General features: G+C 47.8%; 2 protein-coding genes across 5 annotated transcripts; both read right to left on the minus strand.

Annotated features, from left to right (window-relative positions):
* Positions 1–361: 361 nt before the first annotated feature.
* ADIPOR1 (adiponectin receptor 1) lies at positions 362–14,427 on the minus strand. 4 transcript variants are annotated; one of them, XM_012726963.1, is made up of 10 exons: positions 14,293–14,427; positions 9,563–9,657; positions 7,892–8,123; positions 6,155–6,268; positions 4,548–4,719; positions 3,935–4,121; positions 2,844–3,031; positions 1,544–1,737; positions 1,135–1,234; positions 362–629 (listed from the first exon to the last, which is right to left on the minus strand). In XM_012726963.1, exons 3-10 carry the CDS (start codon positions 8,030–8,032, stop codon positions 577–579), a joined length of 1,149 nt encoding a protein of 382 aa, XP_012582417.1. In that variant the 5' UTR covers positions 8,033–8,123; positions 9,563–9,657; positions 14,293–14,427; the 3' UTR covers positions 362–576. The 4 variants fall into 4 exon arrangements, with proteins under 4 accessions (XP_012582417.1, XP_012582416.1, XP_012582419.1 ...); XM_012726962.1 differs by lacking the exon at positions 9,563–9,657; XM_012726965.1 differs by lacking the exons at positions 9,563–9,657; positions 14,293–14,427 and adding an exon at positions 13,979–14,008.
* Positions 14,428–17,196: 2,769 nt separating this feature from the next.
* LOC101632200 (NADH-cytochrome b5 reductase 1) lies at positions 17,197–22,136 on the minus strand. Its single transcript, XM_004685519.2, has 9 exons — positions 22,067–22,136; positions 21,622–21,771; positions 21,402–21,474; positions 20,867–20,973; positions 20,486–20,615; positions 19,744–19,827; positions 18,863–18,948; positions 18,317–18,416; positions 17,197–18,019 (listed from the first exon to the last, which is right to left on the minus strand). Exons 1-9 carry the CDS (start codon positions 22,079–22,081, stop codon positions 17,847–17,849), a joined length of 918 nt encoding a protein of 305 aa, XP_004685576.1. The 5' UTR covers positions 22,082–22,136; the 3' UTR covers positions 17,197–17,846.
* Positions 22,137–23,803: the final 1,667 nt, after the last annotated feature.

Consider the following 23,803-nt stretch of genomic DNA (forward strand, 5'->3'; position numbering starts at 1 on the left):
TGTAAGTACCCACTTAGCTCAGAAGTGATAATTACTGTGGGCTTTACACTTTTTGATGAACAAAATTCCCATCAGGTTGAGTACAATCCACAAAACAGAAAGGCCGTTTCTATCTTATGAGACCATCTTACACAATGCAGTTTTAACAGCACTAAACTCTAAATTCTGTAATGTCTGCAATAGGTGGAGAAAAATAAAGCTATACTGAGATGCTAGGAATTCAATTAGGCTCATTCATTAGCCTGTGTATGTCAGTCTATTGATGCCATTGATTCAAGTTTGTTCCTCTGCAGAATCAGAAATGATTTTACTGGTCTTAATTCTTCGTGTTGTGTGAAAATAGTTGAGACCACACATGTCAGATTTTTGAATGCCAAGTGTCTTCTGTACTTTCTTTTATTATCATCATAGTCTTTGCATCAAGATACATAGCAATGATAGCAGGTTTCTTTTTAAAGCTTAGTATTAAATATTAAATATCTTTCCCCATTTTAATTTTACATTACTCTGCCAAGAAAAAAAAAAATTAAAACTCAAGTTATTTGAAGCCTGGAGACACTTCCATGATTAGCCGGGCTATGTAAAAGTTGGTGGCTTTGTTCTTCCTGCTGTGTGAGCAGATCCAGGCTCTAGAAAGAATGGGACCAGGTTATAATTGTTTTTGAAAAGTGTGCTACAAAAATGGGTGGCCTGTTATAAGCCAGGTTACAAAGTAAGGATGGGGTAAGGAAGGGACATTTTTCTCCAGAAACAACTTCTGAAGAGTCCCAGTCCATCATCCCCTCCCCCCCCCCCAAATGGCCAGAGGGGTAAAATCTCAACATGAGCTTCAATAGACTGTCTCTGGAAGGGGACAGCAGTTGCCTTGCTGAGGAGGGGGATGCAGAGGGGGGATGGCTAAGTTTGGCCATCCCCACTCTCTTCAACTAGGAAAATGTCAAGTTTATTGCCCAGTGGGTATGAAAGTGGGCTAGAGCTTGGTACTGAATTCTCTAAGAGGTTTCTTCTAGAAACAAACAACTCAGACTCTTCCTCTCACTTCAGCAAAGAAGTTATTTTTAAAAGCACTTGGGAAGTTCCTCCTCCACCCCTCAGGTAGGAAGGCTCAGAGAAGGGAGTCGTCAGTGCAGCCACCTTCCAGGCCATAACGGAACTCCTGAAGGTTGGAGACCCCGTAGAAGTGGACAAAGGCCGCCGCCACCACTAGGACGTGGAAGATCTGATGCGACTGGAACTGTAGGCATAAGAAGAGAGGAGCAAGAGATGTTAGAAGAATCAGAGAAACTAATCGGAGAAAGTGTTTACCTCTCCTAGTTTCTCCTTAAATATATATATATTTTTCACATTGTAAAAGTGGTCTATTTATTAGAGAAAAATTTAAAGAGACACCTTGTCAGTGACACACACAGAGTTAGTATTGATCACCCTCCTTCCCATTTCCCTGCGTGCACACGTGCTCTCCCTACATCTTCCCTGCGTCTCTTACGACCTGCTCTCCCAACCTGTCACCATCATGGGCTCTGCCGGGGGAGTCCTTTCTTACCCATATGTCAAATTTCCCAGGAAAGAAGCGCTCAGGAATTCGAGCAGCATAAAGGCCCGCTCCGGTGATGTACATCACAGCCATGAGGAAGAACCAGCCCATCTGGCCCACGGTAGTGGCCTTGACGAAGCCCTCGGCGATAGTAAAGTGCATTGTGGGCACAACACCACTCAAACCTAGTCCCAGGAACACTCCTGAACAAAAGCAAGGTAAGACTGTCAAGCAAGGAAGCAGAAGAAGATACATGGAGACACTGTTACTTCAGAATTTAAATGTTTATGATAATCAACTACATTTCGGTAAATAGTATGTTAAGGAAATTTAGGTAGATAATAGATACAGTTTCAACACCCAGAATGAGAAGAGGGCTAGGTTAGGGCTTATATAGTGAATTATCTTTTAAAGATTACCAAGAACATCTTCACTCCTATTTATCTGTTAAAAAGCCTCGGCAAAAATACGGTGTCACAACCCTCTGAGAGCTGACAAGGATACAGAACGTGATGGCAAAGCTGCACATGTCTTGCAAGCCAGAGAGGAGGAGGACAGGTTTCCCTTTTAAGAGCGTAACAGGCTTAAGTAACCAGGACCCTGACCTCCTGAGCCTGGCTACACGCGTCTGACAGGGCGTCCGTGGCTGCTGGCACACACAAATCAGGCACGGGGGAGAATGGGTACCTGTGCCCACGCCGCCACACTGATCGTGAAGGGAGGAGGGACTACCTTCTCTGGCTTTGCAGAGGCCCCTGGTAGAGCACGTGCCTGCAAGATGGCCCTTGATAAATATTTAATTCTTTTCACTTAAGGTTAAAACAGAGCAGGTATTAAAAAGCCTATCAGGGAGAAGATTACTTAATCGTTGGACAACACAAACAGGTTTATGTTTACAGCTATATTCTGTTGTTAAGGAATGTTTATGCTCAGGTATTTTATTCACCAATCCAAGCATTCCATTCCCTTCGTAAAATAACTCTGGGTATTTTAAATTTAACCCCATGGTTTGAGTGCTTGGGACTAAGGTCACTAAAATGATAGTGCTTGGTAAGATTTTTTAATAAAATTTTCTCAAGAGCAGTCCTATCTATATTTGCAGCTAACTGACAGTGGTAATGATCTGTTCTACTAGTCATCAACTGAAGTCGAATGAAACATAAGGGAACTGAGCTTTGAAAAGTCATGCCGTTTTGAAAACTTTAAACACAAAACAAGATTTGGGTGGGGACCCCATACTGCAAACCTTAGGTTACAATCCAAGGCGCTAATACCTACGAGGTTTACACATACTGTGGGTTCCACTCACCTGCTCTTGTTTGCCGGTGCTTAGGGGTGGCAAAACGGTCCCACTGTGCCACAATGATGGCAGAAATGCCCAGGACACAGACGATGGAGAGGTAGATGAGCCGTGGCTGGGGGGAGCAGTAGAAGGAATAATAGAGCCAGGGGACAAAGCTCCCCATAATCAATAGGGCAATCCCTGAATAATCCAGTCTAAAAAAAGAGCACCACAAAAGTAAAATCAACCAGTGGGAGAATGAAGAATCCCTCAGCTTAACTGGTTCATTCTGTTCCCTGCCGCCTCCCAGATTTGACTATCCCTAACCTTACTTCCCATATAACCTATCCTATAGCACTTCTATCCTGCAGTGGAAAATACTCCAAGAAGCCCTGATCATAGATCTTTATTCCTCCCCCTAAGTTATGAGCTGCTAGTTGATGCTTCAATCTAGCTGGTTCCCAGCTCTGACAGGTTGAATTCTAAAAACCAAACCTTTAAATTGGGAATATCATTAAGGATACTGTTCTGTTTCAGTTGACAATTTCCATGATAAAATTGTGTTCTTATTACGGATGTTGCTGGGGAAACACAGTACATCCACCTCTGATCCAAAACCAACAACAATAAACACAAACAAACAGAGCTCCGAGCTGGGAGCTGGGAGGATGGAAAGCAGCAGATGGCAGGCATCGGGGGCTCCCAGCAGTACATGCGCAGCACAGATAAGCCTGCCTGACAGCGGGGTGGAGCACTAGCAGACCAGGCACGGGCTACCACGCCTCCTGGCTCTGGCCAGTGGGGAGCTGAGAGAGTACTTGGCACTTTGTCTCAGAATGCAGCCGGTGGCACCCCAAGTTTTAATGGCTAGTACGGTGCAGGTAGAAGGTATGTTCCACAGTTGGGTTTCATCTGTTGAGATGAAAGTTGCGAATGTTTTCTTGAAGGGCTGAGGAGAAAAGCTTATCACCCTATTATATTCCCCAAATAGAAAGTCTTTCTTCTTGCAAACTGGGGACTCTTTACAAGCACTGGAGTTTCCAGCGCTCAGTTGACCCTCAGCCCACCAACTGCATACATAGCACCCAGTCTTTTTCACTAATACACTTTCAACTCACTTGGAAAATGTCCGAGAGACTTTCTCTGAATGACAATAGACGGTGTGAAAGAGCCAGGAGAAACTGAGGCAGAGCACTGCACCCAAAAAGAACATCCCAAAAACCACCTTCTCCTGTAGAGGGGCCATGAAATACATATTTGGTCTGAGCATGGTCAAGATTCCCAAAAAGAGAAATAGCACGAAACCTATAGGAGGGGAAAAAAAAACAAGAAAGTCTGAGGAAATGGGAAAAAACGCATTTTGACAATCTATGACATTAAATCAGTAAACTACAGTGTGAAAATGGGGGAATTACAGTCTGAAATCTCTGGAAACATGGCACCAATCATGTACATCCAGACAAAACCCCTTAGTTTTTGAAGTGTTGTCATTTTGTTATGACAATGGGAATTTATGAAATAGAAGGAATTGCTTCTATCTAGGAAAGTTGTACCAGGGATCACATGAAAACACCTAGTTCCAGTATCTTCTCCTGTGGCTAGGCCTTTCCTCTCCCATTTCGAGGGTCTGTGATCAAGAATCAATCAACTTTGCTTTTTTTCCTTCCCATGGACAAAGGTTATAGAACCCTTGGCACTTAATGAGACATTTTCTCCATCCATTTCACTCACCAAGCAGGTGTGTCCAGATGTTGCCAGTTTCTGTATGGATGCGGAAGATGCTCTTGAAGCAAGCCCGGAAGGAGGGCATGGGTGGCCGATGGCCATGTAGCAAGTAGTCATTGTCCTTCAGCCAGTCAGGCAGCACATCATATGGGATGACCCTCCAGCGTCCCTCCCAGACCTACGATAGATGCGTTCTCTCTAAGCGAGGGCCCAGGGAGCCCTATTCCCCAAGGACAAGTGCAGATGTAGAGCCAGTCTAGGAGGACCCAATCGGGCTTTGAAAGGTCCCAGGTAACAATGGGGAATGGGCCTGCACCTGGAGCTATCCAAGACCCAGCAGGAATAAAGCCAGCACAGTGCTGGAGGATATTTCAGCCACTTTTTTAAAAAATGCCACTTTTTTTTTTTTTTTAAGATTTACTTATTTATTTATTCATACAGAACTGGGGTACAGGCCAGAGGTGTAGGGGAGGTGAGAGGCTTCACCAGACAGACTGAGGAGCAGAACAAGCCGACTGATGAAGTACACTGCTGAGGGGAGCAGCGGGCGGGTCAGGAAAGGTCTGCTGCGCCATGTGGGTCAGCTCCAGGTGCGGGATCCAACTCACACTGTAGTGACTGAGGCTCGCTTGCCTCCATCTAGGAGGGCAGCCTCTGTTCTTATGCTACTGGGTACACTTTAGATAAGGAAATATGGCAGGGTTTCCTCTAAGCTACGTTTGAAAGTTCAAAATCAAATAAATACTGTGAATGAAACCAAAGAAACAGAATTATATGTATGTGAGTGTTTATGTGCATACACATACACATATGTGATTTTAAAAATATACATTTTGGTCCTCCTGATGGTGCAAGGCATTAAGTCTCAGCACTATCGAGCTCTCCACAGCCACTACAGCATGAGTTCACCCCTGCCAGGGAGCTGACCCACATGACGCAGCAGATCTCTCTTGTCTCCCCCACTGCTCCCCTCAGGGTGTATGACCCCACATCAATCAATCCGCCTGTTCTGCTCCCCACTCTGTCTCTGGTGAGTCCTCTCATTCCTCCCCACCCCCACACACCTCTTGGATACATAAATAATTCTTGGACAATGAGCTGAACCCAAAGAGTGTATGGGAGTTTGGGAAAAAATTATCTTTTTTCCCATATATCTCTCATTTAAGCTTATTAGTTCCTTCAATTATAAAAGTGGACAACAAACCACAGTAACAGTAAAACTTGTGACTGTCAGCAGTAGAAATCAGATATTTAATACATTAATTTTGTAGACACATAAAAATTGTGTAGATGTATATTAAATTTTAATGAAATACTATTGCTTGTATTACTTAATGTATTAATAATGGAGTCCATATTATTACATTTAAACACTTTGACAACTGGAAAAGGGATCAGTAGCCCCCAAAAGTTAAGAACTGCTGTTCCAGATGTATTTTGAACGCAGCAGGCCCTAACATTTAGCCTGCCTTCCCCTCTGTTTACTTCAGCTAAGTAAAAACGAATCTACCCACTGGAGTGAAAGCTCTTCTTCAGCCCAGTGCGAGCTTGCAGTGGGCACCCCAGCAGGCCCATGCCCTTCCCCTTCCAGGACGCGAGGCTTTGGGCTGCACCTTATACACAAACTCTTCCATCTTCTCCATGGCGTGGTGGGCTTGCAGGGGGAGCGTCAGCACCCGCACCTCCTCCTCCTCTTCCTGGGGTACTGGGCATGCTTGCTCTTCTGCCTGCGGGAGGAAAAATGGAAAAAAACCAATCCTAGGAGACATGACAATTCCAGATCAGACCGGTCCAGAGAAACCCAAACTCAAAGCTTTCCGCTCAGTCTCGCTCCTACATCTCGGGCCTGTGACCCTTTCAAGAGCAGGGCAGTGGCTGAGTTTCCAACCCTGCAAGTTAAGATGTTATACTGTAAATGCACCGGACACAGGATCAGATGAGCACACAGTCCCAGACGTTCTGTAAGTCTGAATGTCCTTATCTCCAGGACAGTGGCTGTCAGTTTTCCCTAGATTCCCACAAGTTTTTCTCTTCTAGCCCACTAAAATTCCAAACCAAGGAAGAAGACACCAAGTCTCAGAGACTCCCTTCAAATTTAAGTCTGTTCTTAGTTCCCTGTGCACAGACTCTGGGGATGAGATCATGACTGAAACTCTGTCCCCACAGCAGCTCCCAGGAGCTCACACAGTGCCACAGCATCACAGGGGAGCAGGCTTGCCATCAGGCAGAGACTGGCCCCGTCCCGAGGCTCCACTCCATGGAGATGGAGAACCTGGCACTTCAGCTCCTCCCTGGGCTAGTCTTTCTCCTGTCGATGGTCCCAGGTAAACAAATGGTCCATCTTAGATTTTATAATACAGATTCTTGCTTACCTACTCCAATATCCAATATCCATTCTCTCTCTTCCTCAGTAGCCAAGCCCTTGGTTTTATTCAGGGAGGCATTAACGTAACTTTACGCCCCAATGAGAGGGATATAATGCTTCACCTTGGTGCAGCTGAATGTCGTCATGTAACTTAGTTCTGGCCGAGACAAAAGTGAATTGCCGCAGGATACCTTCAGCAAGGGTGGCCCCTTCTCCAACCCCTCCCCGCTTTCAGTGGCTAGAATGTGGGTGTGACGAGTAACACATAAAAAATGACGGAGGAGCTAGACAGGTGCCTAAGAGGAGTGAAGCCTCCACATCAGCGTTGGACTGCTTACTTTCAAGAATCTTTTTATGTGAGACTAACAGCTGTAAAGAATTTTTGCCTATTTTTTTAAAAAAAGGTATACTTTACTTTATTTATGCATACAAGAACTGAGGTGTAGGCCAGAGGTGTACCCCAGAGTGGGGTGTGTAGTGTGTGAGAGGATTCACCAGACAGAGTGGGGAACAGAATAGGCAGATCTACTGAAATACACTGCTGAGGGGAGCAGCGGGTGAGACAGGACAGGAGAGGTCTGCTGCTGCGCCATGTGGGTCAGCTCCCTGGCCGGGATCAAACTGGTGCTGCAGTGGCTGTGGACAGCTTGGCAGCATTAAGACTTAACCACTTGTGCCACCAGGGAGGCCCGGATTTTTGTTTTGTTATATGAAGCCAAACCTAATCTTACCTGACTGCTTCCTTATTCAACTCAAGGGATTTGCTTATTACTTATTGGAGTTCAGGTCTTGTGAGAGTGAACACACACTAGCTTACAATGGGAAAAACAAAAAGATACTAGCAGGCTGCTAAGGACTGGGACAGAGACTTAACCAGGGTGCAGTGCTTTCCCCTTTTGGGAGGAAGTTGAGATCTTAAAAAATGGAGACTGACAGAGGCCTAAGGAGAGATGCTGTCCAGGAAAGGGACTGGGAGCCGACTTACTTTGGTGGGGTTGGCGATTACTCGCTTGCCCTTCTCTTCCAGCAGGGGTCCCAGTTCAGCCAGTTCCACCGTGTCATTTTCTCTGTTATTGGCAGGAGCCCCATTGCTCTGTGCCACCACGGATCCTTTGTGAGAAGACATCTGGCTGGTACTCAGTACACCAGAGTTTCAGCTTGGGGAGAAGGTGGGGTCTCTCAGCCCAGGGGGCAGAGAGCTCCCTGTAATGGTAAACCTTGAAAGAAAATCCAAACAAAAGAGTATTGACAATTAATTCCTCTATTTCTACAAGTCAGTACCGAAAATAAGATGTAGCTCATCAACCCAGACCGTCTCCACGTCTAATGGCCAATTAATTGCTAGAATGAAATCTTTTCATTGTTCTCCCTCTTTAATGTTACTCTTTACTGAGAACCTCATCAACCTTATGAAGAAGGCTGAAAATATAAACCCAGTCTTTTACCTTCAAGGGATCTGTGGTTATTGTGCCGAACTTCAATTCCCACCTACTGATATGGCGTCTCTCTCTAGAGAGGAGAGTTTAGCTTACCTTTTCCAAAGCTGTTCTACCCAAGAAAGACCTGATTCTGAGCCTAAGGAGCAAAAATATGAAGCCAACACCTAACTTTAATTATGACAAGACTATCCACACTTAGAAATGAATTAGATGCCAGCTGAACTCGGCAGGGCTTCATCTACAAATGATCAGACAGGTGTGTCTGGCATGCACAAGGAACTTGGACATAGGTGAGATACCCAGGGGTTAGTTCCTCTGAAGGGCTGAGTCTATTATTTTAGGATTGATTAGGGCCTGGTTTCAACACTTGGATATCAAACTTTCACAATTCCTCCTTCAAGCAAGAGATAACTTACCTGGAAACAGGAAGCTGAACCCCAGGAGGCAGCCCCCACCTTGCCCTTTACCACACACATACTAAACAACCGGCTCAGCAAGAGCTTGTCCAGGCCACCACAGCTCATAACCTAAGCCCCACTCATATTAGCTTCTCAGAAACTGGAGATAGGCACACGAATCCTTCAGAAAAATCAGCGAAATCCAGAACTCAGTTTTCTAGGGAAAAAAATCTCAAAACACTACAGGTTTTCCTGATTGGATTTAGGCAGCAATCTTTAAATCAGGCCATAGGGAGCTGAACATAAAATTGAAAAGAGGGAGAAAGTGCCCAAAAAGAGTTTCCCTGTTTTGTAAGTTACCAGTCTCCCTCATCTCCTGCCTTGGAAAAAGGACTTTATTACTCATAGCTGAAACAGCAGCCAGAATACTAGCATTTTCTTGCATTGCTTACCTGGCCCCTGATACCCAGGGGGCAACACTGAGATGGGCAGGTAACTCCCGCACGGGGAGCGGGTGGCATTCCAGGAGGGGAAGCTGAAGCCCAGAGAGCCTTAATCTTTATAATGTGTGGTAAGCATGACTCTGCCCCCGAGGAAGACACTGTCTGTATTTTCCATGGCTCACTATAAAAACATCTTTGACGTCTTTTTTTTTTTTAATCCAAGAGTAATCACAATTGCTTGTCAGGGATTATAACTGGACACAGGCATGCAGGAGTGGGCAAGCCTCAAGTTTCGGACCAGTGTTGCTGTGCTCAACTCACAAGCACAGCTCAAAGCAGCAAGCAAACCTAGTCCAGAGACAAAACAGTAACTCACTGTGCAGCAGCTCTTTATGTGGTGTCAACACATAGACAGTTCCTCTTCCTTTAACTGTGAGAGACTCTGACAAGCCAGATGCCAGCTCACAGTCACTGCCAACAAAGGAGAACAGGAAACCTCAGGAGATAGGAGGCCCAAAGGAGAGAAACATTGGGAAATCTTTTTCAATAAGCTGACCACACATATATTTCCTCTAAGTGAAGTACTACCTAATAAACAGCTTAAGAAATAATTTATACTGGAGCAAAAGCTATAAACAGCTTTGGGCATCTTGGTTAAGTCTGCTGAGGGGAACACACTTAGCTTAGGCTACTGATGCCGGTGCTCTAGAAGCAGGCCACTGGGGCAAAAAAAAAGTGCCGTTTCTGGGATACATGGAACATAAATTGGTACGTATCCTGATTTTGGTCAGAACTTGGATTTCAAAATGAGTGAGTGACCACAGTAGCATCCCAGCCAGCAAGCATACAACTAACAGGCATTTAGCCTCCGCAGCCTCATGAAGCTAAGGATTCATGCGCTTTTCCTCATCTGTGGGCTTTCTCCGATCCCTTTGTCCAGAGCAAGCCAACACCTTCACCAAGCAGTTAACCATGTAGCTAGTACTAGCACCCCTCGGCATTCCAAGGAACTATGTGAGATACAAAGCTGAACAAGTTAAGCCACTGTCTTCAGAGAGTCTATGATCAGAAGGCAGAAGGCAGTGCCATCAGACCATTTGCTGTGGTCAAAGTAGTGATACAAAAAAATGAACTTGGGCAACAGACTCTGAGACCAGATACAGACTCCATGTTGGTATTCTCATTCTTATTAATTTTATTTGATCTGAAAAGTTTCTATGTCCTCAAGTGTAGTTTTCACCTTGGATGACCTTGGTTATCATCAACATCTTTTCCTTTTGTCCACATCACTGTCTATGAATTCTTCTAATTTCCTCTGTCTCCTCTCTCAGTAGCTCCTTACACTTCCCTTCAACATTGTCTTCTGGATGAATCACCAAACCTAGTAGACCCCTACAATTAATCAGCCGTCAGCTACAACTCATGATACCAGATAGGTCAACAGCCATTAAAATATATACAGAGGAAGCAGTGGTAGTCAGTGCCTTCATAGTGAGCCAAGTCAATTGCCCGGTTTGGTTTTCTAAACTACAACAGCAACATGAAGACAAAAATGGGATAGGGATCAGAAGTCTGGCAAGAAAGAAGAATGACTAATTCTGGGACCTGAAAATATAACTTTGGATAGGGTGGGTCACTCACAAACAACTAGGAATTATTACAAGTGTTTTTCTTTTCCTCTATTATGTAAAATCTGTTCAAGCCCCTAAGGTACTAGACTGTTTGGGAACACTCAGGAAAGCCAAATCTACTTCAGCTTCTTACCAGCTTTTCTACCAACATACGTGTTCTAGAGGAAACACATTTCCCCTCAAACTCACCACACCCAATATAGCAATTTATAACTGAGCCAAATGCACTCTACTGAGTGCATTTTTAATGGGATTTCTTCAATTCAAGCTAATAAATCTTTTCCATTAAGCTTCCCAACTTGGTAAATCTGGAATATCAGAGAATAAAGCTGTGGAAGCCGGGAGGTGTTTGTGCTCCTGTAAATAAGGTAATCCTGTGCCAGACTTGGGGAAGGACTGATTCTTAGTCACCAACCAGTTAGCTGGAGAGTCCCCCCCAAATGTGGTTAAGACATTTATTCTGTGAACCAGTTACCAAGTTTTCTAGGTTATTTCACATGCCTTCTCTGGAATCTAAGCACAAAGCTTTTTGAAGATATTTTTTGCTTTTAATTGAAGTTTATAACATCGTGTAGGTTTCACTGTAGAGGAAACATTACAAACCTGTATATACTACCTTATTTTCACGACTGAGTCTCCATCTTCTACTTCTGAGATCCACTCTATTCCACGAGTAGGGTCTGTGTCTACTTCAACACCCATGTTCTAAAGCAAGGCCTGCCTAGCAGCAAAGACCACACAGTTACATCTTCTCTAGGTTCATACTCCCTTTGCTAGGAGAGGTGGTTTCATAGTACTGCTGGGGGAGAATGAGGCAAGGCAAAGGCTATGTGTGAAAATAACCAAAGTGCTCTAATGAGGCCTCAGCTTTCCTCTCTGATGCCAAGTCTGACTGTGAAGGGAAAATCACAATATAACTTCTTTTGTAACTCTTTTCCAGTAAAAGCTATCCCAACAGAAGAGATCTTTTTAACCTCCAACAAAAGACATATGCTTTTCAAATGCCACGACCAAGCACACACCCAGTAAATAGTAAGCAGGCATACAATAGACTTACTGCTTTTTAATACCCGGCTTTCACATATATTACAGATATATGGTGAGTATAGTTGCACGTTTTAATGATCTTTGTATATCCCAGAAAGCCCAATAAAACAAAAGCAAACTAGGTACATGTCTAAAAGCCAATCACTTGGAACTGGTTTGGCTGGAGGGGCCGTTCAAGGATTTCAGCAATTCAAGATAGCTACATACTTTGTAAACATTAATCACACTCCCAACATTTCTGAGCAGAAAAGGGAATTAACTTTGAGCATAGTGAGAGGTACAAAATCCCTTGGGCAATATTAGGAACAAATGGACACTAAGGACAAAATGTAATGACTTCAATAATACCAGAATTAGGAAAAAAAGCCCACCATAATTAATAAAGCTCTAGACTTCAAGATGACTGTTTAGTTCACCAGTGTGATCATCAATGCATGGTCAGGATAATGCAGCAAGAGTGTTAATAGTTTGTTAGCTTTATATTACAGGAGTTAACAAAATTTCCTAGGGAAATAGAGAACAAATTTACTGACCTATAAAGAAGTACAAACTCTATCCTTTATCCGGAGGAAAATACCTATTGTGATTCACAATAGATAACGTGTGACATTGTAGCTAGAGATGAGACAAAGAGAAGTTAGACATGGTTGCTGGCCTAGTTTAAGAGGGAAATCATTTTTATTTTCTATTAACATCTCAAGACTAAATACCAGTAAGTGATGCTGAAAGTAAGCAGAAAACCTCGGTTTTAGTTGGAATGATGAGGAAATGTTTGTAGAATATTTTTTAAAAAGCTCTGGATAGGTAGAGACGGGAGCAGGGGAGGCTACCACGTGTGAACCAAAGCAGACATGAAAGAAAAAGATCCCAGGGCACTTTTTCATAAGGGAGTCTTGGAAAGGTAAAATGAGGCCAGATTGCAGAAAATGAAGATGGCCTAAAAGCCTACCTAACATGGTGTACTTTATGCATTAGCAACGGGGAGCCTAGTATATTAATGTTTCCTGATACTCATCTGCGATTACTTCCTACTTGCAGGCAAAGGGGTCGATTAATTTTCTTTTAAATCAAGTGGGAATCATATGATTTCTTGGCCACGGTGGACAGGATGCTTTCAGATTTTGCTTTGCAATAAGGGTCAATTTTGTGGCAGCCTACCCTAAGATGAACTTTCAGAAACACACCAGGTTTTAAGATTGATTCCCCAAGTGCCAACCACTCTATGGGAACACATACGTTATTTCTGGAATAAAGAAACTGAGCGAAGTGGTTGCAAGCTGGGAACTGCTATCCTGACATTGCAATCTGTTTAGCACCGCCCAGTCTAAATTCCTAGTGCTGCATAGATACTATAAAAACCTCAGCAACAGCAGTTCCACCATCAGAGGTGACCCAAGTCTTATCAAGAGAGAAAAGCAGTAAACAGATTGCACTCTTTCATTTCAGAAAAGAACCAGTCATGATTGGCTCTGCGCTTGATTTGTTGATTGCAGACGTAGTAGCCTGTCAATCGCCTGCTGCGTTTTCTAACCTGTCTTCTAAATACTTGGAGGTAATACTATGGATAAGTAAAATACTATTGCTCCTCTGACACTAGCAACTGTGTAAACGGAAATCAGCCTGGTCAGTTTCCCATTCACCCCTGAAGCACCAGGTACTGTGATGAAACTTCTATTTTTTTCCTGAAAAACTGAAGGCTTGAAGACGCCAACTTGCAAGCATAAACTAGCAAACGTCAATGTGCGACTTCTAAGTGAAAGAAAATTTCGTTTCCCCTCTGAAGTAGTTCAGATTTTGTTCACGTTTCAGCTTCTGAACTACCTTTACCCAGTCAATAGTCCAGGAACCTCCCCTCCTCACCCGTCAAGCAGGAGGGGCCCCGTCACGGGTTGACCAGCTGCTGGTCGAGGAACCTTAGGGCTTCCCAGGCCGCCCAAGGCGTGGGGTCCCTGCTGAGAGGCAGTTCTTTGACCTAGGCCCGCATCCCCCTCTCCTCTCTAGGCTCGCGCGGCGGCCTCCGGACCAGGCTTAGATCTGGCCAGTCCCGTCCAGAGTCAGAGACCGAATCCAGGCGTCTCAACCCCCCGGCGCGGCTGGGAACGCACAGCACTCACCAGGGCTGCAGGCAGTCGGGGCAAAGGCGGGGGACAAGCAGCCCAGTCCACCGCACTTCACTGTTTTTGAGGCCGCCTCGGAGGCGGCGCGCAGTAGGAGGGGCCGGAAATGTTTACAACCCAGACCACTGAGAAACCGGGGAGCCCCGCCGTCTCCGAGGCAGGGGGTCACCGGCCCTCGGGACTTGTGGGCAGGTTACCCCCCCTCACCCCCGGCAGCCCAGTCTCTGGTCCCGGGCCGAGGTCCTCGGGGGTCCCGGCGCTCCGGCCGCGCTCCGCCCACCCGCTCGCGGCGTTCGCCCAGGGAAACTTACAGTGGGCGGGAAGGCTGTGCTGGGGGCCGCGGTCCCCGGCGCTACATCCCGCGGCGTTTGGAGGCGGCCTGCGGCCGAGCGGCCCGGGATCGTCAGCGCCCTCCCCGCGCCGGAAGGGGCGCGCGACCACACGGCGTCACCTCCGCGGCCGCGTCACCTCCTCCCCGAGCTCCTCGCCCCGCCTCCCCGGCATTCCTCCCGCGTCCCAATCGCGGCTGCCCTCCTGGGCCACGCCCCCCTCGCGGGCCCGCCCCTCCGCCTGGCCCCGCCCCCTGGCTGGGGCCACCCGCGAGCCCAGGTCCTCACGCAGGCCCCGCCTCCCGTCTCAGCTCGGCTGGTAAACGCCACTTGGCGAGATCTTGGGAAGGGCCACACCCTTACATCGCAGACTGGCGCCGCGTGATGGAGAAGGAATTTCTGCGGGTTAGGCTGTACCCTGCTGAGAAATGCCCTATTCCCTACCACGCACCTCATCCGCTAGACGGCATCTATACCGCAGCGATACCAACATCTGTCGTTTTATCCCAGAAACACTTACCCCACCTATAACCGCTTGGCCTTTTCCTCACATTCACAGATAATTATTGAGGACCTATCATGTGCCAGACACTGAGCTAGATTTTGTTTTGACTCCTGTTATTCTTGCCCAAATTAGATATTATGTTTTGCTTGAAAACTCCTTGTTCCAGCTTTTTTTTTTTTTTTTAATGTAATTTAGTTTTGTGTAGAAGAACTGGGATGTAGGCCAGAGATGCCAGGGGTGAAAGGATTCACCAGAGACATTGAGCGAGCAGTGCAGGCAGATCTACCGAAATACACTGCTGAGGGTAGAAGCAGCTACACAGGAGAGGATTGTTGCCCCAAATGGGGGTCAGCTCTCTGGCCAGGATGGAACTCAGGCCACAGAGGCGGTAACACAGAGACTTAACTCCTAGGCTAACAGGGATGGCCCCTGTTCCAGCTCTTGATGCCACATTGTGCCAGAGTGGTGGCACTTAAGAGACTAGGCGACTCTTGGGGTGGTGTGGCCCTTCTCTGAACCATAGCACACAGACAAGTATTCAAGGGACCGACAGTTTTCTCAGTCTTCTCCAGGACAGCACAGACCTAGTGCTATTGTAGATGCAGAGGGGTTATTTATTATGACATAACCACCGCCTCTGGCCATGGGGTTAATTCTCTTGGTTCTGGTTTAAACCTTGGGGTCTAGACTCATGTTAACCCAGGTTTCCATGTATGGCAAGCCGATGGCACATTACTAAACACCTGAAAATAACAATGACCGCATCTGAAAAATGGGGGTAATGCTAACTAAGTGTCAGCATTAAGTGATAAAACAGGCACCTAGTGAGATACCTAGCAAAGAGTGAGTGCTCTTGTCATGTTGTCTGCTCTATCAAAATCAGAAATTTCCATCATCCACAGTATTATCTAGTTTCTTCAGCAAGGGGTTACAAGGCCTTTCACCAGCTTGCTCTTATTCTCAGACTTCATCTTCCTGCATGTTCCTCTGGTCTCTTGGTCCTCAGTGAATTCTCCTAGTTTTCCAAATACAAGGTCTTGTCCCACCAGGTTTTTGCATATGCTGGTCCTTCTGTTGGATTTCCCTCCCTTATTCTCTGCTGAAAGATCCAAGAAGCTAGTTCTAGGTTTGGCTTTGAACTAAGATAACCCTAAGTTCATCCAGGGTCTGCCAACGTGTATGATCTCTGGCAAATCTTCATTTGTCCTAAGGATTGAGTACCAGAACCTGGTACGTGACTGTTAACTTAAAAATACAAATTCTCTTTCTGCTTGTCTTCCTCTGAGTATTTCTCAGCTTCCCATCTGAACCTTATTTACTATTATAGGTTAAATTACACGGTGTTATAATGATTTGTCACATGTCTAATCTAACTCTAGATGATGAGTTTTTGGGGCTCTAAAAGAGGTGTTAAGTCATGCTTTTATCCTCAGGGTCTAGTGCAGCGCACATGACTGGTATTACGGAGTGTTCACATGTTGCCTGGACAGGGCAGAAACCTATGCAAGGGACATATCTTCCATGTGGGAAATTCTCTTTGCTGGGATGCTCCACTATTGGAATCTGACAAACCCAAACAAGGATGGTCTTTCTTTCTGGAGGTGAAGTGTCCCAGACTGTGCCTCATAGAGCACAGTCCTGTAGGCATACTTGATAACTAAGTAATGTTTGGTGGAAGACAGCCCAGTGGAGAGGTGAATTCTGAGTTGGAGAACTTTGAGGAGCACCTTGGAAAACAATACATAATCCCATGCAGGAAAAATGTCAGCTTCCCTCCTGAGGCTGTTGCATTGTCCTGACCCAATGAGACTAACAAGAAGATCTGGAGAAGCTTCCTTAGCCCTAGCCTGGGAAATGGAAGTGGACTGGGTGATGTGTGCACAGAGAGGAGAAGGACAGTCAGGACAGATGAGCTGGGGGTGGGGGTGGGGGTAGCTCTGTTCAGGCACCAGCACGTCTGGCTGGGGCTGCTGATGTCAGGTTACTTTTTAAAGGAGAAGGCTTCTCTTCCAAGCAGATAAAACTTTGCTTTGTTGGCAAGGTACCCTGATGGATAAATATGGTGAAAGGACAAGAGACACAAGAATGGCTGAGACCAGGGAACACTGGGAGAGGTACCTGGACTCAAAAGCACCCCTCTAATGTGTTCTTCTTACCCCACCCCAAGAGCTTCTAGGGAGAAGCTGAGCTTCTGTCTCTGCTGAGACAGCTGCTAAGATGATCGCTGAGTTGGGCAGATCACATTTCAGCACACCGTAAATGATGGCTGAAAAGCTCTTTGGAAGACCTGGGTGAAATTTTGCACTGGGAAACCCTCCCTCCCAGGATAGCTGGGCATGAGAAATCTTGGAAACAAGGACCCCAGACACAACAACCCGAGGTACGACACGACACGGGGGCCTCAGCCCTGTTTATTTGTGTAAACAGAGGTTCCTGCCACAGCAGCCTTCTTAGACTGTGGGTAGGCACTGGCCTCCAGCCTGGGTAGGGGCGGAGAGACAGACACACAGACACATATTTCAGATTCCTTTCTCTGGGGGTTGGAGGTCTGAAGAAACCATTTCTTCTTTTGCTGCAATCTCCATAAGACTACCTCTTTCTGCTCAACTTGTACTCAAGCATTCAAAATCGGCTGTGTGTTAAGCATGACTATTCAGTAGAACCCATCACACAGATTTTTCCCTGCATCACAGACACAAACAGCGTGATACTCTCGAGGGGCTAGTGGTCTTGGAATGAAGGTTTCTTTCCTTTCTCTTTCCCTTTCCTTTTCCTTCCCATGCTTCCTTCTTTCTGACTCATGGAAGAGATTATTCCATAGGCCTGACCAGGACTTTTATCAAAGGGACCCTTCTAGAGAATGACTCAGACTCGGCCCTTTGCCATGGCCAAAGGTTGTTGTCCCTGCAAGTGCCATCCAGATTTCAGCTTCAGAGTAACACACAAAGGCTGGTATTCCCAGGAAAGGCTCATAGCATTTGAGTACTGGCTGGGGACCACTGCGGGAAACGGGACCAGGAAGAGGGGACGCTCAGTAGGTGAATCGCATCTTCTGCGAGTAGCCCAGTTTGTCCAAGTTGGGGTGGCAGGCCAGCTGCACCATGGGGGGCGGCCCACAGAGCAGCAGCAGCACGTCATCCCCTGGGGCGGGCAGATGCTCTCGAATCATGTCGGCGGTCACAAAGCCCTTGCTGTAGGTCCAGTCTGAAGTAGAAAGGAGAGAACTGACGCCAAGACCCAAGCTGATGGGAGTTGTAGAGCCCTTATGGGGGTGGAGGGAGGACCCCAAGGCACCTCAGATGTCATGCTGCTGTAGCAACAGCTGGATACTCAGTCTTCCCCAGTAGCACAGCCATCCCTGCCCCCCACCCGAAAAATTGGCACCAGCCCAGGGGACCCCCTTGTTTACTCACTTGGGAGTTTGGCAGTGCCAAAACTGCAGCCAGAACTAATAGAGGGGGAAGGCCCTGGTTTAGGGACGCCTGGAAATGGAGAGGGTACCTTTTGGTGGCTGATCCAGAGTAAACCAGAGCTTCATACGATTGGGATACTGGGCCTGTAGTTCCTCCAGATCGTCCCGTAAAATGATGTCATTTTCAGTCTGAAATGAAAATGAAAAGGGGCAGCAAAGTCTTTAGGAGTGTTTTGGGGCGCCACTAAAAATAATTTCTCTGTTCTAACAACTGTCCAACAGGAGAGAACAAGAATGGTGAAGCTCTAGGGAGTAAGCACGACTTTCAGAGTGTTAGGATGAGGGAAAGGTATGAAGGAATGAAGGCAGAATATTTAACTAAAGACAGTCAAATTTCTACACTCAAGACTTTCCTCCTTAAATGTTTTCTGTTCTTTCCTTGGGGCCAGGGAAGAAACGGAGATATCTGCACTGTCCTTCCTCTGCATTTTGGCAGCGGGAAGGTCCTTTGCACAGGGGCTCTTGGACAGAGGCCAGAACAAGCCCTGGGTCAGTTCTGCCCAACGGTGCCACGCATCTGCCCTACCTACACAGCCACTCTGAAGTGCCATGACAGAGGAAAACACACCACCAACCTGGTTGGCAAAAAGCAGAAAGCACTGGGTGGGGTCCTCAGGGTCTTTCAGGATGGCCCGGATCAACTGTAGCATTGGGGTGATTCCTGTACAAAGATACCCCACAGGGAGATGTGTGGCCTCCTCCTCTCCCGCCCCAGCTCCTTAACTGACCAATCCTTTCATCATCTCCTTTAACATCATAATTCTCTAATCTGACCCCGTATGTTCTCACTACCTACAATTCTGGACAGATATGCCCTTCCCTCCAACTCACTAAAACTCCTGTCTGGTAGGCGAGTTGCGGAGACGCTCAACATTCACGTGAATTCATATTGTTGAAATCCTTGTTCCGCGGAAAGGCCCTCGTGGGCCAGGATCCACGGTCACGGCTGATTCGGTGTCAGGGCTCAGTGACAAGGAGCTTGCAGGGCGAGGGCGTGTGCTCGGAGTCAGGCAGAGCTGGGGACTGACCTGGTCTCTGGCCATTACTCTAACCCTATGGGACCTGCTTACTCTCTCTGAACCTCCATCTTCTCACCTGTCAAGGGGAAGGCTAGATCCAGGTATGAAGTCATTCACATAGTGTTAAGTGTATAGAAGAGTCTGTTGATTTCCTTTCTTCTTGATTCGCCTATTTCTATTCTTTCTTTCCCTAAAATTATTAGATCCATTTCATTTGAGATCATGGGAGAGCCCACCTAATTTATTTCTCTTGCTTTGTCAGTTAAAAATTTTTCTCTGGTTTCTTCCTGATCATAGTGTTGTTTTTCAGATTCTGGGTGCTCTAGGCTTTGCTAAAACCCCGATTCACAGCTTGGCTATGGCTGCCAAGTTTTCTTAGGGCCACTTGGCAGTTTTCATGAACAGTGGGAAAGAATGGCCCCTCGAGTGACATATACCTGTCCCGCCGGCAATCATTCCCAGTTTCTTTGCCACCCGCAGTTCTGGAGGAGACTTTTTGTTGGGCTGAATGCTAAAGTTCCCTAAAGGGCAAGTAAAGAGAGGGTGGAAGAAGAAAGTTAAAACAGCAAACTAAGAAAACAGATGCAGAATTAAGACTCTGTCCCAGGCCAGCTCAGCTGCTGCTATGAAATCTGACCCTGCAGCTTCGGTGGAGATTTGAGTTGAGCCAACCCTGACAAGAGCACACTCTGAGGGACAATGGGGCCAGGGCAGTCTGTCCTGTATTATTCACCACCCTTCTGCGAGGGCCACACAGTGAGTCATCAGTTGCCTCTGGTGGAGGGCTGAGCCCTGGTGAGGGTGGGCATGGGGCCAGGTGGGAGTCCATTTTGCAAGTGGCACAGAGGAGCTCCAGAGACCTGCTAATGCAGCCAGCTATGCCCATGGGAAGGGCTGGAAGCCATCTCTGTTTTCTCTGTAGTTCAATTTGAAGGGTAACTCTTTGAGGGAGGGACAGAGAGGCATGTTTGCTGTCACGACTGGAGAATTCCAGTGGATGGAGAACTGATCCTTGTGGTAGATGGGGCTGAGAAACCTGCTTTTCAGTAATACCAGTGCTGTGTTGAAAGGAAAGGAAGCTCTGGCCCTTACACGTGTGCATATGGCCATGCTGTGTGGGCAAAGGGGTCACCAACACCGGACAGGTGAGAGGCAGGTGTGGGCAGAAGAGGCAATTACCTTTCCCGGTGTAAGTGAGCAAGCCACTTGGCCCTCGGAACTCTACCACATCCCCAATCCTCAGGCTATCCAGGTACTGAGACATCTTTCCTCCCTCAGGAAATTTGGGGTGCACACCCTTCAGGTAGACCTGATAAGAGAGAAAGGGAAATATTCAGAATGTTGCTGGTGTCTGAGCCCATTGTTGCCCGAACCCCCTAGAAGATGGATGCAGGGGTTACTTGTGTGCTGTCTCTTCCCAGTTCACACACCTCTTGTTCACCCACTTCTTGTTCACCCATAGAAGATATGTGCATCTGCTGTCAACAAATTCTGGAAGCTTCTACAAATCCCTGAAAGAATAGGGCTAGGAGCTCCTGGGGTTCTATTCTGCCTCCTTACCTTGATGACAAGATCCACGTAGCCTTGGTCTTCATCACTGGTGACAGGAGTGTACGGCCTGATGACCAGGCTGCCATCAATTCGGGCAGAGAGGTAGACATGTTGGCCTGGAGACCACGTGGAGAGCTACATCAGAGGCTGCTGGTGGGTGTGCCACACACCTGCTGCCTTCAAAATACTCAGGGAGTTTTGCGAGAACAAGGGCATCTTGTTTCTCACTGTGGCCCAGGGTACTCAGAGGGAGGGGGGTTCATCCCTTTCAGCCCCCACTGGGATTCCCCAAAAACCCACAATGGAGAAACACATCAATTATTGCCAGGACCTTACAGGCAGCAGGTGAGCTAGACCTTACAGCTAGCAGGCGAGAGGCTAGTAGTGAGGGAGACTAATGTTTGGGGAGATAGGAGCAGATTCTGCAGGAAGGAGAGGTTGGTGAGTGGAAAGATGTCTGGGGGCGGAGGTATGGACCGAAGCAACGAATTGCACGAGACCCCAGAAGGGGACTCACCCTCTTAGGGTACCACATTTTCCTTACCCACAGGCAGCCCCAGAATGTGGTGGGCGGTGGGCAGGGCAAAACGGAATCTCTTGGTGTTGTGGCTCACGGTCTGGAGGATGGGAAGACGCAAGTGTTTCACAGGCAGGTCTGAGGCAGCCAAGTCCATAGGGGCTCACCACAGTGGGCGCGGTGCGCTTCATACTCAGAGAGGAACGCTGGCACCCTTCTCTGCCCACCCTCTTTCTCCACAGTTTACCGTCTTGTCCAGCAGTCGCAGCAGGTATTTCTCATTCGGGTCCAGGAGAGTGATGGGCGACCGGCGGGACCTCTGAACCAAGTAGGCTCCCACAGCCAGGCCCAGCAGAGTCAGCAGCCCCACCCCCAGGGAGGCCAGCAGAATTGGGCCCTGCGGGTACAGGAGGCAGCGTGACCACCGCCCTGGAGAAGAGCCAGGGGCTTAGGCGGCGCCCGTCACGCCCCAGGGGTAGCGATCCCGATCTAGCCCTGGGGCGTGCCGACGCCAGAGGGGTAACCTGGGCAGGGTCCCGAGCCCGGACGGCGGCGCCGGGACCCCGGCATCCGGGGCGTATGCAGAGCCCCGCAGGGCGGGGTCGGCGGTGAGAGCCCCTAGGCCCGAGCCCGGCGCCCAGAACTAGATGAGGCGGAGTCCCCTGGTACAAGATACGGAACGAGGGTCTCACCGGCTGGAACCCCATGACCGGACCGTGCGTCCTCCACCTCCCGGCCCACTGTCGGATCCCACAATGCGCCGCGGGGTGGGCAGAAGGCGGGGTCAGGCAAGAGGCGGGGCCGGCGGGCGAAGTGGCTCTGCGCCCCGCCCGTGCGCTCCTGGACGCCGGGACTCCAGCCCCGCTGCCCCGTGCGGATCCAAGATCATTTAGGTCGGCAGCTCCAGCCCCTCCTCACTAGACTTCTGGGCCCTGCCACTTAGATCAGCTTACCCCCGAATAGGATGGGAACCTTTGCAAATGTGGAATTATACCAAGTTGGGGGGTGGTGGTGGTGGTGGGGGGTTGTCTGGGAATTACTGAGCTGGCCAAGGCTGAACAGATTTATCTAGCGTTGGGACAGAGACAGGTTCAGATTAGAGCAAAAGGGACCGAAATCAGACATTGTGTCTGTCGTTTTTCAACAGGCTGACTTGCAACCAGCGAGCGGCGCAGCCCGGTAGAATCTCCTTAAGGAATGGACAGCAGCAAGACAACTGTATGTCCTTGTCCCAGGACGTCAGGCCATAGGGGCATCCCATTAGCTTCCTTTGGGTCCACGTAAAGCCCGCCAATTCAGATCTGGATTCTTCTGTCCTCAGGGTCAGAGACCTGGCTTTGGGGCATGCTGTCCTGAGAGCCTCACTCACCTCCAGGGCTCCCTGGCCCTGTGACTTTGGATTACTCGCTCCACTCTCCTGATTCCTCATCTGCAGGTGGGCTGCATACCGGGGTCTCTCTAGTTCATAGGAGCATTGTGGGACTTCAGTGAGACAGTCACCTGCTTAGTGCACTGCATGGCACAGAGCAAAAAATTATCAACAAAAGTCAGCAACTATAGCAAGCCAGAAGGCACTCAGGATTTTAGGGCTGCAGAAGCACAGGACAGGGGCAGTCAGAAATCAGCTCCGAGAGCCCCTCATTGGCCAAGATTGTTTTCTTCTTATGTAGGGTCTTCCAATCAGAATGACATTTACCTTTTGGTGCACAGTGCTGGGTGAGACCTGCACAGTGGATACGATACCTGAAAGTGTGAGGACAGGGGGGCCAGGTTTCAGTTGCAGTTGGTAACTTATGGGAAACAATCCAAGAGGTTTGTTTTCCTTTTCTCCTGGGCTGGCTGAAAATATCCCCAGCCCTGAGATTTTGAAGCAGCCAGTACACCTTCTTGAGGTGAGGCAAGGTGGGTCACTGTGCGGTGGTGCCCATCTGTAGGGAGAGTTTGGGAAGAAAGGAGAAGGAGCTTGCTCTTTTCTGCTTTGAGAGACTAAGGAGATTATGTTCCAGTGCTTCTGATGTGTCCGCTGCTGGCCTAAATAAGAAGCCACACTGTTGATCTCTGCCACTGCCTGGTTATGGTTTGCAAGGTTCTAGATTCTTCCCTTTGGAGGATAGAAGGTGTGATAAGACAGAGACACATGGAAACAAAGGAGAGCATAACTACAACTCAGGCCTCTCTCTCACTGCATTTCCTGACCTGCCAAACAGCACGCTTTAACTAGTGTGAGTGCGTCACTGGGAACCATGACTCAGTGTTTGCAACTGTCCTGGAAACCTTAACCATGTGGTCTCAGTAACCATGGGTGAGCTCCTGAGTCCTAAAAACGGAGGCATTAGGGAGGTTGGGGAGAACTGCTGCTTTGATGGGCAGCTGATCTCCCAGGTCTTTCCCATCTCCGGTTCTAACGGTGGCATCCCGTTGTTGAGCGT

This window comes from Condylura cristata, unplaced genomic scaffold (genome assembly GCF_000260355.1).
Source record: "Condylura cristata isolate star-nosed mole 26May11 unplaced genomic scaffold, ConCri1.0 scaffold00018, whole genome shotgun sequence".
In the NCBI taxonomy this organism is placed as follows: domain Eukaryota; kingdom Metazoa; phylum Chordata; class Mammalia; order Eulipotyphla; family Talpidae; genus Condylura; species Condylura cristata.

Bases quoted from the DNA above. Each gene is read 5' to 3' on its own strand.
- ADIPOR1 (XM_012726962.1), bottom strand. From the start codon at position 8,032: ATGTCTTCTCACAAAGGATCCGTGGTGGCACAGAGCAATGGGGCTCCT. The intron at 1,738-2,843 runs GTGAGTGGAACC...GCTTTTGTTCAG, and splicing joins GCACCGGCAAACAAGAGCAG to GAGTGTTCCTGGGACTAGGT. The intron at 630-1,134 runs GTGGCTGCACTG...CATTCTTTCTAG, and splicing joins GTTCCGTTATGGCCTGGAAG to AGCCTGGATCTGCTCACACA.
- LOC101632200 (XM_004685519.2), bottom strand. The intron at 21,475-21,621 runs GTAAACTGTGGA...CCCATCCTCCAG, and splicing joins TGCGACTGCTGGACAAGACG to ACCGTGAGCCACAACACCAA. The intron at 18,949-19,743 runs GTATATGTCACT...ATCTTTGTACAG, and splicing joins AATGATTGCCGGCGGGACAG to GAATCACCCCAATGCTACAG.